At 38.7% G+C, this 18,287-nt stretch overlaps 1 protein-coding gene across 3 annotated transcripts in view; it reads left to right on the top strand.

Moving 5' to 3' along the window:
* The window catches only part of LOC122549657 (DNA topoisomerase 2-beta-like), a 144,337-nt gene that overhangs the window by 94,855 nt on the left and 31,195 nt on the right, over positions 1-18,287 (top strand). For all 3 annotated transcript variants that reach the window (XM_043689461.1, XM_043689462.1, XM_043689463.1), the window contains 6 exons: positions 1,872-1,963; positions 5,530-5,685; positions 5,768-5,851; positions 6,791-6,991; positions 11,757-11,895; positions 17,578-17,736. In XM_043689461.1, the coding sequence (XP_043545396.1) occupies positions 1,872-1,963; positions 5,530-5,685; positions 5,768-5,851; positions 6,791-6,991; positions 11,757-11,895; positions 17,578-17,736 (831 nt within the window). The remainder of the gene's footprint in view (positions 1-1,871; positions 1,964-5,529; positions 5,686-5,767; positions 5,852-6,790; positions 6,992-11,756; positions 11,896-17,577; positions 17,737-18,287) is intronic.

Genomic DNA, 18,287 nt, shown 5'->3' with positions numbered 1-18,287 from the left:
CTGAAGCAACTTCAGGGCGGCACGGTGGCACAGTGGTTAGCACTGCTGCCTCACAGTGCCAGAGACCCGGGTTCAATTCCCGCCTCAGGTGACTGACTGTGTGGAGTTTGCACGTTCTCCCCGTGTCTGCGTGGGTTTCCTCCGAGTGCTCCGGTTTCCTCCCACAGTCCAAAGATGTGCAGGTCAGGTGAATTGGCCATGCTAAATTGCCCGTAGTGTTAGGTTAGGGGTATGGGAGGGTTACGCTTCGGCGGGTCGGTGTGACTTGTTGGGCCGAAGGGCCTGTTTCCACACTGTAATTTAATCTAATCTAATGCCATTCCTCCTTTTTCTGAAAAAAAAATCATCTAGCACTATACTACTTTTGCACTGACTGACAACACTGCAGTATGGGATTTATAATAATTTTTTATTTTCAAATCATTTCATTACTTTGAATTCTTTTTCTTAGGAATACTGTGTAAGACATTTAATAAGTTCTCAGTACTTTCAAGCTTGATGTGTGCTTTTCTCCTGAATCACTTCCCAGCACAGACTAAAAATTAGTCTGCAAAGTTCTCCAGCTAATTGGGTAGTTCCTGATGAATTGTGGGTAATATAATCATTTGGAATTATGGATATTGTTTTTAAAAGTCAATTCTTAACACCAAAAGCACATGCAAAGCTATATGGTTTTTCTTAGCATTTCAAGAACCTAAACTTGCAGTAAATGGTTTTATGCATGTATATGTTATAAATGTCAGTTTCATTGCACTTTTAGCATGTTTGCTTCCCATATCAACCCTGAACGCACTGACTTGCATTGATTACTGATTAAGCAGAGTCTTGAATTTGAATTTCTCATTTCTGTTTACAAATCCCTCCATGGCTTTGCCTCTTTTCATGACTAATTTCCTCCAGCAAAATCTAGAAGATACTTGCGCACCTCTATTATAGCCTCTTATGCATTCTTGATTATTTCTTCACCTTTGATATCTATATCGTTTTGCTAAGCCCCAAGCTCTGGAATTCTCTTTGTATCTCCTCTTCTGTTTATCTCATTTTCCTCCTAATAGCAATTTTTGAAACTTGTTTAGTTAAGCTTATGGTCATCTGACTTAAGATATCCCTTTATTTGGCTAATCCTGCAAAGCATTTACAGAAATGTTGTAATGTTAAAGGTGCTATATAAGTAGAAGTTGGTATAAAAAAACCTTTGAAATGTTCACAACTTTTTAAATAGTTTTAATAACTTCATGATCATTGTTGAAATCTTCAGTGTTTGAAAATTGTACCTTTAATTTTATATTTCTGAAATGTCAAATTTCTCATTGATAAATCATTTAAAATGTATTTTCACTCATAAAATTCATATTTTAGGTTTTTTATTTCAATTTTACTAATTATTTTGCTCACGAATTATAATTTGGATGAAAAATTGTGCTGTTTTTACTTCCTGGTTTGCTGTCCTGAGAATACCTTAGTGTGAGTAGTCACTTTCTTTGGTGGTTGATATAATTATTGCTGGATTCCTGAAGTGGCTGGAGACTTTACAGCAGATTTAAAATGGTGTCTGGAATAGCAAAATCCACAAAGCAGCTACATCCTTTGTTGGCAACTTTTTTTGATGGTGAATGTGAACTGGAAAGCAAATTCCAGGACCTTTTGATGCAAATATTTCAAGGTTTGGTTAATGTATGTAAAATAACCCTGGATTGGTCTGTAGACATTCGAGGTTAAGGATTTTCATTGTTGAAGTGTTACCATTTTGTCAAAAAAATCTGTCTTATCATCTTACATTCAAAAGTTACCACCAGCTGATGGATATTGGACACATTTATTTGATGTTTGTATACTTTTTTGATATGACCTTTTTATAAATATTTTCTTAGAGAATAAATCAAAGAGGGATCTTTACCAAATGCTCATCCAACGGGGCTATGAATCTGATCCAATCAAAGCCTGGAAAGAAGCTCAAGAGAAGGTAAAATATTGGTTCCTTGAAAATATGCTAACCACCAAATTGTAAACATTGTTAAATTTTATAGTTTGACAATCAAACTGGTTGATAAACAAAATGTATCTGTCAAATGATTCTGACATTAATAAGGATTAGCTGAAAACTTAAATAGTTTTGAGTGAATTTCATTTTAACTAACATTTGCAGAAATATCCAATTTTAATTGGTGAAAGTCAACATGATTTTGTAACATCAAATAATTTTAATTTTCAAAAAAAAGGCATTATTATTAGTAATTATTTTCTTGATGTTCCACGGAGACTGATCTTGACTATGCTGTTGAGTAAGTACTGATCAAAATCTACTTTTCGGGAATTTGGAGGAGCAGATGTCGGACTGGGGTGGACAAAGTTAAAAATCACACACCACCAGGTTTTTGTCCAACAGCTTTATTTGGAGGCACTAGTTTTTGAAGCACTGCTTCTTCATGAGGTGGTTGAGAAGCAAGACCCTAAGAGACAGAATTTATAGCAAAAGATTATATGCAGCTGAAATGACATAATGAACAGACCTAGATTATTAAGTCTTTCATTTTTTAGAATAGTTTTGCTGGTATCAGTTCTTTAATATGTAAATCTCAGAACTAGTTTTAAGTCACATTCTCAAGATAACTTTTTATAACAGGTTTTATAACAAAAGGTGAGATCTCAGCTCAGACAACGCATTAATGGTGTGAGGTTAGAGTCTGTCTGTACCTCAGTCTTGAGTCAGATTGATTCTATTTCCATTGCAGAATTTACAAAATATTACATGGATTGACTGCCTGCATTGACTGTCCGCAGCTTCTGCATTTTTTGAACAAGATAGAATATATCTGCAAATATAAGTTCACCCCATAAACATGTGAGAATGTGAGTGCACGTGAGTATGTCTGTGTTTGTGCGTGTGCATGCTTGATAAAATGTGTGCGAGTGTGAAGGGGTATAAGCCTGTGAGAGCATGCGTGCATGTGTGTCTGTGTGAGAGAGAGAGGGAGAGTGTGTGTGTCTGTGTGAGAGAGAGAGAGAGTGTGTATAGTGCAGTGAGGTCACCTGTAGTGTGACATGAACCCAAAGCTCTCTTTGAGGTAAGAGTCAAGGGAATAGGTAGATACTCTAATTCAAAACTGCTGTAGTTAACACCTTGGCAGCTATATCAGAAGTGTGAGATGCTGTCATTTGTCCATACTTTTGGCAACCATTGCTTTCTGCTTTAGGAAAGAAATAAAAGGCAGTCACCAGCAGTCTGAAATTTTTGTTTGGTTTGCATTGTGTTCCAATTAACCCTCATACATTTGTTGGGGTTGCACAGTAGCTCAGTGGTTAGCACAGCGCCAGGGACCCGGGTTTGATTCTAGCCTCAGGCGATTGTCTACGTAGAGTTTGCACATTCACCCAGTGTCTGTATGGGATTTCTCTGGGTGCTCTGGTTTCCTCCTACAATCCAAAGATGTGCAGGTTAGGTGAATTGGCCATGTTAAATTGCCCTTAGTGTTCAGGGATGTGTAAGTTCAGAGTATATATAAAGTAATAGGGTAGGGTGGATTACTCTTCGGAGGGTTGGTATGGACATGTTGGGCCAAATGACCTGTTTTCCCACTAGGGATTCTATGAAGAGTACTATATGAGAAAGAACTTGGAGCAATTTCACTTTGATTCCTCCCTAGTCACAAGTATATGATACAAAGCTGTCCTCAGTATAATCACAGGTTGACACTTGTGTCAGAGAGAGACTTCAGAAAGTTGATCTTTAATGCCACTACACTTAGAGGTGCTATAACTAAATTATTTTGCCTATATTCTGGTATGGATTTTGCAGTGGCTAGAGCAGCAAAAAATTGCTGTGTTTTTTACCTCCTTTAATTATCTGGAAATATAAGTTCACCCCATAAATGTGTGTGTGTGTGCGTGCACGCGCGCATGAATGAATGAGAGTGCACGTGAGTGTGTGTGCGCATGCTTGGTAAAGTGTGTGTGTGTGTGTATAAGCCTGTGAGAGGATGCGTGCGTGTGTGTCTGTGTGTGAGAGAGAGGGCAAGTGTGTATGTCTGCAAAATAAATCAGGTGGCTAGCCAATTAATGTTCTGACTACCCAGTTATTTTCCGCTTCAGACCCTCAAATCTGTTTTCACTGTCTTAATATGCTGTACATGAGATGGCTGTTCTTTTTCCACCCAAGTTAGTGGAAAGGTGGCAGTAAAATGGTTTGCCGCCTCTAGTGGTGTTATTTGCACTTTGGTGATATTCTCACCCTCCCTTGGCCACTTTCCCTCTCAGATGCCTAATTCCTCCTTGCTCTGGAAACCTGAGACTTGCCTACATCTAGCATCTGTGACATTATTTCATGGAACTGCTGTACTGTCTGTTACTGAATTTTGGTGTTGCTGGGACTGCAACAGCTCTCTTTTAATGGCACACACCTTTATTTCTCTCTGTATAAATTATATATTAGCTTCAGGTGAGAGAAGCAGTTATAAGTACAATTGCTCCGAAGATACACTGATGTGCTGCTACCTTCGTGGAAGTGGCATCTTGTTGTTTGCCTCTTAATTATACATTAAATGTTTTCAAGTTGTTGTATTTATGACATAGATATGAATTGAACCCACTGCAGACATTTAAGCCCAGTAATTAGAAGAATAAGTCCTTTATTTTTTTAAACAATGTGATAATTATTCATTACTGCCAGTAAACTTCTGGGACTGAAAGCCATCTTAACTCTTAATACTTCCAAGTATTTATCCTTTTCTTAAGATTCTAAAAATGTCAAACCATATTATTCTTTTTTGTCTTTTCCTATCCATTCTTTATCCAGATTTCCTTTTACTTTCTGTACCTGAATTCACCCTGTTCAGTCTTACCATTATTCATTTCCAATTCTTAAATGTCATTGGCTGGGGACATGTCCTATTGGTTATTCTATTCTCTCAGGTTTTGGATGACCTGTTTCCTTTATCAGCTGTCACTTTCAGCAACGTGTAGTATAAAACATTTTGACTCAAAGATGAAGGGGTACACCTATCTTACAGCTCATGCTGTTAATGCTGTACTAGAGCAGAATTCTGGCCCATAGTGTTGCATTGAAAACAGTGTAATTAGATACTCTACAGTATGGAAACAGGCCCTTCGGCCCAATACGTCCACACAAACCCTCCGAACAGCAACCCACCCAGACCCATTTCCTTTCCCTATATTTATCCCTGACTAATGCACCTAACACTATGGGCAATTTAGCATGGTCATTTCACCTGCCTTGCACATCTTTGGATTGTGGGAGGAAACTGGAACACCTGGAGGAAACCCACACAGACACGGGGAGAATATGCAAACTCCACACAGACAGTCACCCGAGGCTGTAATCGAACCCGGATCCCTGGCGCTGTGAGGCAGCAATGCTAACCACTGAGCCGTCGTGCCGTTGGAGGGATTTTGCATTCCTGGCCTGGTTAATACTTTAATTAGTGTTTGGTTGCATGATCTTGTGCTGAATTCTACTTGAAAATAAATCTGAGCACTCTTCTTTACAAATAACTTCTGATTGTTCCTTTGCAGACAGCTGCAGAAGAGGATTTGTTGGAACTAGATGATGGCACTTCAAGTATTTCAGGTGCTGGGTCTGGACCAGACTTCAACTACATCTTGAATATGCCTCTTTGGTGCCTTACAAAGGAGAAAGTAGAAGAACTATTAAAACAGAGGGATGCAAAAGTAATGCACTGACTCCTTTTGTTTTTATATTTGCAGGCCTTTGTTGGCACAATATTCCAAGATAATCTGTTATGTGTTGTAGGGAAAGGAGCTTGATGATCTGAAGAGAAAAACTCCTCCTGACCTTTGGAAAGATGATCTTGCTGCATTTATTGAAGAGCTTGATGTAAGTATAAGAAAACCAAGCCTTCTAATATGCATTCCTTATTTTGAAAAAGCTTCAACTAAAATGTATTCTTCTTACAAAAAAGAATACCTCCAATTATTTGTGATAAAAAGATTAAACAAGGGATGAATATTTTAAAGAACCAACTGTAACAATTGAAAATGTGGTAAAACCACCAGAAGTGCCAATGGCACTGTTCAGATATAAGTGATGTTTAACATTCTGCCTTGCCATTCCCTTACATTCAAAATTATCGAATCTATTGAAGAATGAGGTCAAAGAGCATTTCAATAGAAAATAGGTAGTGACCAAACTTAAAGCGTAAATCTGGAATTGATAATTGCTGTGAATTTTCAAACTGTACAATTATATGGTGGCAATGTTTATTAAGTGAGATACAAACTCTTGACATCAAGTTATAAAACTGATCACAGTTCAGGTTTTTCAAATAATTTAGAGTTTTAAAATAAAGTGCATTTCTCATGATACTGCTTCCAATTCCATGCAATATCATGCTGTTGTATGGAGAGGAGGGAAGTTTTCCAAGGAAATGCACATTTGGGAGAAGTGCAAAACTGCAACAAAAGAAATTTATCAACAGTCTGCCCAGATGGTTCCTGGAAAATAAGTGTCATTTTCTTTCATTGTATAGATATATCGCCACACAAAATTAAGATGCAAATTTTTACTAAAGGAAATGTTGTAGGTTTTGCTTTGAATAAGAATTAATCTGTAACCAAAGTGATGTACCCATAGAGATATGTTAATGAAACTTAAGCTCAGACCAGAGGGAAAAAAAATAGCTTAACAGGAGAATTTAAATCAAATGGGATTGGAATATTGTTAATTTGCAGTTAATGTCAGCTGTTTTCTGAATGGAATTTTAACTTCAAACATAGAGACATTTTCCTTAAGATCTGTTTCTCAATTTTAATGCAGCGTGTGGAAGCCCAAGAGAGAGAGGATCTTCTGGCAGGATCGTTTGGTAAGGCAGTTAAGGGCAAGGTTGGTAAACCAAAAATTAAAAAGCTACAACTTGAAGAAACTCTACCCTCAGTCCATGGCAGAAGAGTTGAACCAGTCATCAGCCTTGCAATGAGAGCAGATGCCACAAAAAAGATGATCAAGAGAAAAGGAAAGGCAAGTTGAAGTGTAACTCTAAATGTATTCTATTTTGTTCGGAGTATGTTGGAAATTTTTGTTCTTGATTTATCTCTGCATTTTGGTAAGTGTTTTGAATTGTTAAAACTGTGGTTAAAACAGCATTGATTTAAAATTGTATTGAGTTTGAGTTTAATGACATAAAAGCAACATAAGTTGGATGATTCAGCCATCCATCTGCTTAAATTCACTTATTTCCCATGAATATATACTTTGCAAGTAGCAATATGGAAGATGACTGTTTACCTCTTCTTTAACTGAATTATTTAAGACTGCTTTATCAAATTAGTTTTGATTTTCCTCCACTCCACATATTTATCAAATTCCCACTTAATATGCAATGGTCCATTTTAAGCATTTCATTGTTGAACAATTCTCGAGCAAAGAAATTTTCATTTCCGCACCCATTCCTGCTTTTAATTTATGATAATCCACTGATTCTGCTCTTGGAACAAAAGATCTTACCCTTTTAACTCTACTTATTTTTATGTTTGTAAAAATCCTCATGAAGTTTGGTCAACCTTTCTGCTTTAGTGGAAATACTAAATATCTTTGTGATATACATACTGTTTTCTAATGATTGGGTGTTGATTATGGCTTGATCCAAAGATTCCCACACTGAAGAAGGACATGAGATATCAGCTATATGTTAGAAATCAATGCCATTGGAGGTATGCAAGACTTCCTATATGACACAGGCTAATTTTACTACTTTCTTTGATTGGATTTTAGGATTTTTGGTTTCAGAATCTTGGTTCCTTTGCCAGGCTATGTTCCACCTTCAGTCTAAATTAAATCTCCTGCATGGCTATGTGCTCTATTATTTGCCCCACGGCGACCATTGTAGTACGGTGCCTGCTCTTTCTTAACTTGGTATCATATCTCGGTTTGTTCCCTTTTCCAATGTTTTCTCATTTCGCTTTTAAATTGCAACTTTAACCCTCCATTCATGACGTTTCCACAGCTACTGACCTTTAAGTTCAAGGGACGCTGGTTTAAAGTGACATGGCAACCAAGCTGGTTTTATAATTCACTGCCAGATCTTGTTGGACAGTACATTGAGTTATTGGGTAATGCTTTCTTTTGCCAAAATTGTTCTGCATTCCAAGATGAACCTGCATTGCAATGGTAACTGTCGCTTTTCTTACTACAATCTGTCTCCTTAAACCTTTCTCTATCCTTATCCAACCGCATTTCCAACAACTGTGAACAGCTCATGGATATTTTTGTCCTTACGATTGGGATTGCTGCTTGCCTCAGTTTCCCTAGCCCAAAGCCCTCCATGCCTTGCAATTGCAAGTTTCTGTAGTCTTGTTTTGCATTCTTCTCTTATGCTTTTGAGTGTTCATGAGATTCACCTGTTTCTCCCTTAAACCTATTGTAACTATGGAGGCAACCACGCAGCCTCGCTTGCTGTCATATGTTGTTGACAGCTCTTTCTCCTCAACTGCTGACCCATAAGGAGATTTTCAGACCACAGCTGGAATACTGTGAAGAGTTTTTGACCACTTATCTAAGGAAAGGTATACTGACATTGGTGGCAGTACAGAGAAGATCCACTGGGCTGGTAGCAGATATGAAGGGATTGTCTTAAGAGGAGAGAATGAGTAGATTGGATCTATGCTCATTGAAATTTAGAAGAATGAGAGATGACTTTATTGAAACATATATACAAGGTTCTTAGACTGGACATGGTGTATGTGGAAGCTTGTTTCCCATTGTGGTTGGTCTAGGACAAGAGGGCATAATCTCAGAATAAAGGGTCGACATTTGAGAGAGAGCTGAGGAATTTCTTCCGAGGATAGTGTCTCTGTTGAATTCTTTATTGCAGAGCCCTGTCAAGGCTGGATCGTTCATGATATTCAAAACTGACATAGATTTTTAACCTGCAAGGGAATTGAGAGTTATGAGGAAAAGGCAGAAAGTGGAGTTGAGGATTCAGAGATCAGTCATGATCTCATTGAATGCAGGAGAAGATTCAATGGGCGGAATGGCCTACTTCTTTTCCGATGTCTTATGTGGTCTTTGTCACTGTTGACCGAATTATTGCCCATCCCTCTTCACTAAAGGTAAAGTCGCCATAGTCCCAGAGGACCATAGTCTGCTCTCTCACTAGAGGGAAACACCTGGTGGTGGTCTAATCTGCAGATCGCCACACCTCAGACAAGGCCAAGGTTGAGAATTTGAGATCTCCACAGTGACCTGAGCTGGCACAGGAATTGATAGAGAATTGTTGGCATCATTCTGCATCACATACCAGCCATCCAGCCAATTGAGCTAACTGCCGTCTTTATTGTTGTTCTTCTGGATGGCATTGTATTCATTTGGGTCCATTTTAATCTATCTAATTATAGCCAGATAATCATCGGCAGTGGCCTTCATCTCCTGCACCATTTCCTCTTGTCATTGAGGCTCTATTCCTGGACTCTTTCTATTTCTTGCCTACATGCTACTCCTCAGCAACGTCATCTGAAACCACCACATCAGTTTCTATGTGTACTTTTAGATCAAACTGTACCTCAGCACCACCTGAGTTGATCCTTCCATTGTTTCTAAATTGTCAGGCTGCTTGTTTGATCTCCCATGTTGGACGAGGAGAATTTTTCTCCCAACTAAATGTTAGAAAAGGAGAAACCATCATCTTTGATTCCCACCAAAAACTCTGTTCCCTGGCCACTTAGTCTATCCTAGCACTACCTTAGCCCATCAGTTGCTAAAACCTTCACTATGCTTAATCACTGTTAAATCGACGTTTCGGGCATAAGCCCTTCTTCAGGAATGGCTTATGCCCGAAACGTCGATTCTCCTGTTCCCTGGATGCTGCCTGACCTGCTGCGCTTTTCCAGCAACACATCTCCGGCTCTGATCTCCAGCATCTGCAGACCTCACTTTCTCCTTAATCACTGTTAAACCTGGTTGTTCCAATGCACACTTGACTGGCCTCCCATATTCTACCCAACACTGTGTAATCTATGTCCCAACTCTCCCCATTCACTTATTACCCATGTGTTTCCTGAGTTATATTTGTTTCTAGTCAAGCGCTCCTTTTTTAAAAAAAAAATTAAAATTTGCATGCTTGATTTCAAATCCCTCCCTGTCTTTTCTACTTGTTCCTCTGATGTTTTCTAGTCCAGTGCCCTCCTCAAATAAATACTTGTCTTCCCTCCACCCCTTGTGGTCTTGCTAAAATCTCCAATTTTAATCGCTGCACATTGATCTTCAGTTGCCTTCAGTTGAAATTCTTCCCTATGCTTCTGCCTCTTTGTTTCTCTGAAGTGCTCCTTGAGGCCTAACTCTCAACTAAGATCTTGGTCAACTGTCCTATATCTCCTTGTAGCTCTGTTACATTTTGTTTTGTAATGTTCCTGTGAAATGAATCAGAATATTTCCCTATGTTAAAGGTGCTAAATAAAAGTGCTTGTGTTTGATGCCATCCTTGCTGTTTTCCAAACCCCTTCTGGTGTCAAAAGCAAATTTAAATTTATTGTCTATTCTTGAGTCCTAGTCATTTGCATGTATGTATGAATAAGAACAAAAATGGATTCAGCTCGGGTCTTTGGCTCACTTTCCAATCCTTTTCCAGACTGAGCAATATCCATTCTTTGTTGCTGTCAATTAGCATTGTAAAAAAAACTGCTGCTGCAATTCCTTTTATATGCCTGAAGTTTTAAAACATCTTTTCAAATCTTTTCTGATAACCCATATAAAAGTCACCTATAATGGTATTGTGATAGTTCTAGGAGAAAGTGAGGACTGCAGATGCTGGGGATCAGAGCTTAAAAATGTGTTGCTGGAAAAACGCAGTAGGTCAGGCAGCATCAAAGGAGAAGGAGAATCGACGTTTTGGGCATAAGCCCTTCTTCAGGAATTGTGATAGTTCTTAAAGGGAGTGGATATCACAAGGTTTATGGATAGGATTTGTTCACACTGTGTAATTTAATAGTGATGATGATCTGATTAAAATGTGTATCAGCCTTAAGGGGCTTGACTGCCTAGAAGTTGGGAGATTGCGTCCTCTAGCTGCGGAGTCTGGCGCACTGGCCATAGTCAGCAACTTGACCTTTTGGCCAGAGATAAGGAAAACGTTTTTGACTTGGAACCCTGTGAATATTTGGAATTCTCTACCCAGAGGACTAGCATTAGTCAAGTCATGTAATACATTCAAAGCTGAAACGTGTAGAGCCTTTGAACTTTCAGATAATTGAAAGACAAGGGGATGGGTGGTAATGTGAAGTTAAGTTAGCAGATCAATTTGTTCTGAATTGCAAAGCAGGCTCATATGGCCAAGTATTCCTCCTATTCTTTATGTTCTTCCGAGCTTGATACCTTGAAGGTTAGATAGGATGTTAGAGTGGGGTTTATGAAGGTTATTTGAGAGTTATAATAGGATTGTTTGAAAGGATGATTGATAGAAGATCTACAAAAGGATGAAGGGCAAAATTATATATCACATTATATGAAGGATGTAATGTATGTGGTGTGAGTATTGTATAAGGTGTCTTAAATAAGTCAACCAGGTGCTGGCAGGTGGGACTAGATTGGCTTGGGATATCTGGTCGTCATGGACGGATTGGACCGAAGAGTCTGTTTCCTTGCTGTACATCTCTATGACTCTATAGCATTTTCCATATCTATTGTATGAATAATTTTGATTGTTATAGAATGTATTTCTTTTTTAAAAAATCTTTGCATTAGTGGGCAGTGACTTTGCTGATTCTTAATAAACATTAATTATTATTTTCAGGGTGATCCAGATGCAATAAAACTGGAATTTGATGAAGAAGTTGGAGCAGGCATAGGTGAAGGAAATGGAGAAGAAGTATTGAATGCAAGTGAACCCAAAGTCAAAGCTCCGCGACTGAAGAAAGAAAAGAAGGAACCTGGTTTGTAAACACTAATGAAATGTTGACCACTTTATCTTCTACACAAAATAATATTAACCAGAGTCTATAGTAATTAATTTAAAAAATCCAGCAAAAACAAAATAGTGCAAATGCTTTAAATCCGATTTACTTAGCAGGAGAACATATAAGACACCATGTTTGTTTGACTGTGGCGACAAATTGTGTGATTTTATTTGAACAAAATAGAACGCATTTACGAACAAACAAACATCTGAAATGAGATGATTCACCCCCCCATAGCTTTAAATGAGTGTGAATGTGTGGAGAGAGAAAGTTAAGCTTTCAAATAATAGCCATTCGATAGAACTGTCAAAAGTTAGAAATGTAACAAGTTTTGTGCAAGTACAGTGGCACATAAAACAGGGAAGGAGAGGTAGAACAAAAGAAGTGGCCTATGGAAGAGAAAAGTAACAATTGGTAAAAAGGCACACGCTTAAATGTTGCAGGTGGACAAACAAAAGATGTGTGGAAAGAAAGTGTAAATGGGAATAACTATCCATATCAACAGCTGATGTCTGGGGGAGAAAATGAGCTCAAAGCTCATCTGTAATTGAACTCAATATTGAGCCAGAAGTTCTGGGAAATTGTCTAATTGAAAATGGTATATTGGATGCTGTTTCTTGAGCTTCACTGGGACATTGTAGGATGCTGTTTTGAAAAAAAAGAGTGGGGCAGTTGATGGACTGAATGAAGCTGTCCTGCAAATCAGTCATCCAATCTACATACATCCTCAATGTAGAGGAGATCACATTGGGAACAGTGAATACATTGATTTTTAAAAAAGAGGAAAGTAAGCCACTGTTGTGACTAAAAGAAGTGCTTGGAGTTTCTGGGCAGTGGAAAGGAGGAAGTAAAAGGAAAGTTTTTTACCACAATTTGCATTTGTATGGGCAATGCCTATGGAAATAGAGAGGATAAAGGAGGTGATTCAAGAGTGGACCGGGTTATAATGGAGGAAAGGTTCCTTCAGAACTTTCAAAGAGGAGGGGAAAAAGGCTTGGTTTGGCGTTACATTATGCTAATGGTAATAGAAATGACAAAGAATGATCAGTGTTCAATGTTCAGTTTAGAGGCTAGTAGGGTTAAGTTAAGGGAAAGGAAAACCCTCTTAACATTTTGAGATGCGGCGAGATCATAAGTGTAGAACATTAGATGGACATGATAGTGGAAGCAAATACTCTGTGAAAAGTCACCTGACCAGTCTCTTCCTACCCATGTCTTCTGCTCCATTGTGACTTGAACTGATCCATTTTTCTGGCTCTAATCTTTTCTTTTACACATGCACATTTTAAATTCTTTCAAATACAAAAATGCAAATATTTTGCAACTGTTTTCACATTGGAGGGCACTAGTACCATCCCAAGGGTTTATAGGAAGGATGGAACTTAGAATAATAATCATCACCAAGGAAAGCTACTGATCAAGCTATTAGAATTGAAGGGACACAAGTCCCCCATGCCGAATGGCCTACATCCTAAGATTTTAAAGGAAGTGGCAGCAGAGATAGTGGATCAAAATTCCGAGTGTGGGAAAGGTTCCAGTGGATTGGAAAAATGCTGAACTATATGTCCCTATTCAAAAAGGGAGGGAGGCAGAAAGTGAGAAGCTATGGATCAGTCAGTATAACATCTGTCATTGGGAAATTTAGAAACCATTATTGAAAAAGTAATAACAGGGCATTTGGAAGAGCAAATACAAACCATCAAAGTCACCATGGTTTTAAGAAAGGTAAAATGTGTGTGACTAATTTGCTAGAGTTCATCAAAGATATAACAAGCAAAGTGGATATTGGGAATGGTGGAAATGTAGTATGTCTGGACTTCCAGAAGGCATTTAATAAGGTTCAGTGCAAACGGTCAATTTACAAGCTAAGATCACATGGGGTTAAGCATCATTTATTACCTTGGGTGGAGGATCAGCAGAGAGTTGGGACAAATAGGTCTTTTTCTAGTTGGCAAGATGTAACTAGTGGAGTGCCACAGGATTCAGTCCTCAGGCCCCAACTATTTACAATTGATATTAATGCCTGGATGCAGAAGCAGAAGGTACAACTTCCAAATTTGAAGATGGCATTAAAATAGGTGAGACAGCAAGTTGCAGTAAAGTAGTTAGAAATTTGGATGCAGATAGGTTCGGTGAATGGATCAAATTAGGCAGATGCAGTTTAACATGGATAAATCTAAGGTTATCTGTTATGATTATAGGATTAGAAAGGGAACTCATCTAAATGGAGAGAAAGTTCAGAGTACATCGGTGCACTGGGATCTGGGTATCTTTGTACATGAATCACAGAAAACTATTATGCAGGTAGAGCAGATAATGTGGAAGGCAGGTGGAATGTTGGGCTTTATTTCTAGTACAGCAGAGTTTAAAAGTGTTGCAGTGTACAAGGCATTTGTGAGAGCATGCTTGGAGTATTGTTTATAGTTTTGGTCTCCTTAAGAATGGATGCAGTTGCAGTGAGGGGTCTGTCTTATGAAGAGATATTAACTGGTTTAGGCCTTTGCTGTCTAGAGTTTAGAAGAATGAGAGAGATCAAACTGAGGTATATAAGATGCTAAAGGAGATTAGCAGAGCAGATGTAGAGAGGATGTTTCCTCTTGTGGGGCAGAGTTCTAAGAGGTCAGAGTTTTAGGAAGAGGGGTAACATATTTAAAACAGATAAGAAATTACTTCTCTCAAAGTGTTGTGCATCTATGGAATTCTGCATCCCAGTTAGTGATGGATGCTGGGACATTCAGTAAATTTAAAGAGAGAGACAGATTTTTTTAATCAAGTTGAAGGATTATAGAGAGCAGGCAAGAAAGTGAAGTTGAAGCCAAGATAAGATCAGCCATGATTGTGCTTAATGGTGAGCAAGCCTGAGGGGCTGATATGCCTACTTCTGCTTCTGCTTCTATTTCTTAGATTCTTTATGTTTAGACCTGTACCTCCATCTTGAGGGCCCTCTATCTCTTTCTTTGAGTGCAGGCCCAACAGTCACAACGAATATTCTCCACTTAGCTGAATATGCTTTTTCATTTGGAACAATTTATTTGACTCCACTAACTTCCTCTGAATAAAAAGTGTAGCTATTAGAATCTGAGTAAGTCTTAATATCCATCTTTTTATGGGATACATAAAACTTTCTTTTTCATGACACTAGTGAGTTCACTTTGCTAAACATTTTTCCTTACTCAGTACACTGATAACTGTATTACTGGTGCTTTCTGTTCTCACACTGGAAATTCATCAATTTAGCTTCCAAATTCCACCCTTTCCTTCCCTTTTCTTCCACTTTTCTTTCCATTTCCTTAAATATTTAATGTTAGTCTCTTGATTTCTGAGGATAGATTAGTGATTAATATTGGTAATAAACCAACTGAACAACTTCTCTCCCCCCCAATATAAAGGTACCTTACTACCTTTCCTCTGACGCTCCTTATCTAAGGACATTTTTCATACCCTGTCCTTTTGTGGCATCATACCTTTTGTCCTAGCTGTTTTACATTCCACTCTGTCACAAACCTTCCATTCCGGTCTTTTCCTTCTACCCCACTATCCCTGCTCTGTATTTGCTGAAAACCTGTTGCGTTTGTAAATTTTTTCGCCTCTGTCAATAGATCATTGACCTAACATTATCATAAATGCTAACTTTGGACTGGATATTTCATGCACCCGTAAGATGTGTTTTGACAGGTGTATATTATATAGGAAGGATGGCTAACTCACCACCTTTCCATCCACCCTTCAGTTCACACACAATTCAGAAGGAAGGCAGATGTCAAAATGTAAACAAATAGTTGAAGGGTCAATTGAGTTTGTTTCAATAATCAAACTCTCAATTTCACAGTGATATGGCACGGGCAACACAATAATACACGGTCTGGTTAATCTGGAGAGAGTGGGATTCACAATTTTTATATAAAAGGGGAAATTGGAGGGTGTCCCTTGCCCACTAGAGGCAGCATTCTCTTCCCCCCCTCAAAAAACACATGCACACACGTGAGCACCATACTCTCCAATATGATAGCCCTCGCTTTCTTTCCTAGTAGAAACTCCTCTAGGAACTCACTTAGCGTTCCCACAGTGCTGCAGGATGGGGGTCTAACTAACCAGTTGGTGGCCCCAGTCTTATTTCCTGGGGATGAACCCAGTAGGACAAATTGTAGCTGTAATGCTTGAAGGGAGATGATATGGCAAATCAGTAATGGAAACAAACAATGCTTTGTCAAAGGTAACTTTATAGCGAAGGATTATATGAAAAGTATCCTGCACTCGTTACAAGGTTGAATTTACTCGGTACTATCCCTTGTAGTCTCGAGTTACTATCTTAATAAAAACGTTGCACTTCAAGTTGTCATCCTGTATAATAGTCAGATTTAGCTTGGGTTTCATGGCCATCTCTTTCATATGTCTAAATTATATATTGTGGTCTTAAGCAATTCAGTTTGCAAGGTCTGATATGTATTTGGACAAAGTTTGGATTGAAAAGTAACTACACCCAAAAATCTACAATGTGAAAACTACTAAAACTGGAGTCAATGAGAATTAGAGAGAAACTCTCTGAAGGTTGGAATCATATCTGGCATATAGACCTAGTTGTGATTGTTGAAGGTCTGTCATCTCAGCTCCCCAGACATCTGTCCTAACTCATCAGATGCTTTCGCAGTCCATGTTCAAATGCAGCAAGACTGTACAATATCCACGCTTGGGCTGAAAAGTGGCAAGTAACATTTGTGCCACACAAATACTAGTCAATGACCATCACCAGCAAGGGACAAACACCTGTCCTTTGACATTCACTGGCACTACCATCACTGAATTCCCTCACTATCAATATCCTGAGGGTTACCATTGACCAGAAACTGAACTGGACTTGCCATATAAATATAGTGGCTATAAGAGCAGATCAAAGGCTTAGGAATATGGCAGTGAGTAACTCACTACCTAACTCTCCAAAGCTTTTCCATTATTGACAAGGTATAAGTCAACAGTATGATGGAATACTCCCTGCTTGCCTGATAAGTGCAGCTCCAACAACATTCAAGAAGCTTCATACTATCCAGGACAAAGCAGTCTAATTGATAAGCACCACATCCACAAGCATTCAATCCCTCCAACATTGACGCTCAGTAGTAGCAAGCTTTAAGATGCACTGCAGAAATTTTCCAAAGATCGTTAGACAGAAATCCAAACCTGTAGATACATGGGAACACCACCATTTGCAAGCCACTCACCATCCTGACTTAGAAATATTGCCATTCCTTCACTGTTGCTGGGTCAAAATCCTGGAATTCTCTCACCTGATGGCATTGTGGGTCTACTACATCACATGGGGTCAAACAGTTCAAAAAGCAGCTTACCACTACCTTCTCAAGGGCACCTATGGACAAACAAATGCTGGCCTAGCCAGCAACTCCTGCATCCCAAGAGTGAAAAAATAAATTTATAGAGTGTTTGTTACTAAAAAAAAAGTTAGTTTAGCAGGTGATTTAAGAGAAATTTATTGCAGTTACACTTGTGCTGAATGTATACAGGGCATCTGAAAAGCTTGTGCCAAATATCTTTGTTGTATCTATAGAAACCTGGTTTGCAAAATGTCAAAAATTATAGGCCGTGAGATCATTTGGTTGTGATTATAAAGTACATTTCCTTATGACAAATTTGATTAATTCACAGGTGTGAGAGCAAGGAAAATGCCACAGAGTTCCAAATCCAATGTCAAGAAAGGAAAGAAGAAAAATCCCTGGTCTGATTCAGAGTCTAAATCAGATGATGATCTAGAAGAACCTGATTTAACGTTTATTCCAAGAGAAATCACACCTCGAAGAGCTGCAGGTTATTAATGTCTTTACTATCAAATGCTGAAAATGTGTTGCTGGAAAAGCGCTGCAGGTCAGGCAGCATCCAAGGAGCAGGAGAATCGACGTTTCGGGCATGAGCCCTTCTTCAGGATTCCTGAAGGAGGGTTCATGCCCGAAACGTCGATTCTCCTGCTCCTTGGATGCTGTCTGACCTGCGCTTTTCCAGCAACACATTTTCAGTTCTGATCTCCAGCATCTGCAGTCCTCACTTTCTCCTTTACTACCAAATGTACAGGATTTCGTCTGTCTGCTGGATTTATATGTAAAATTAATCATGGCAGGCTGAACCTGGATTCCTAACTGGAACAAACGTAATGTCCAAAAGATCCTTCAGACGTAGCAATGCTCTTCAGGAGCAAACGTTTATATGTAGTGTTCAGAACTATTGCAGTAGCTTTACTCAGTAACTAACCCACACTGTGGATGGCAGGTTTGATGATGTGTGCAAAATATATTCGCAATCTTTATATGGACCTGTCTTGGAAAAGAAAAGTAAAATAGAATTGCAAAACATGGATAGTGAAA

This window comes from Chiloscyllium plagiosum, chromosome 5, assembly GCF_004010195.1.
Source record: "Chiloscyllium plagiosum isolate BGI_BamShark_2017 chromosome 5, ASM401019v2, whole genome shotgun sequence".
Taxonomy (NCBI): Eukaryota; Metazoa; Chordata; class Chondrichthyes; order Orectolobiformes; family Hemiscylliidae; genus Chiloscyllium; species Chiloscyllium plagiosum.
The sequence above is the reverse complement of the archived record's forward strand: the minus strand, read 5'-3'. Positions and strand labels throughout refer to the sequence as shown.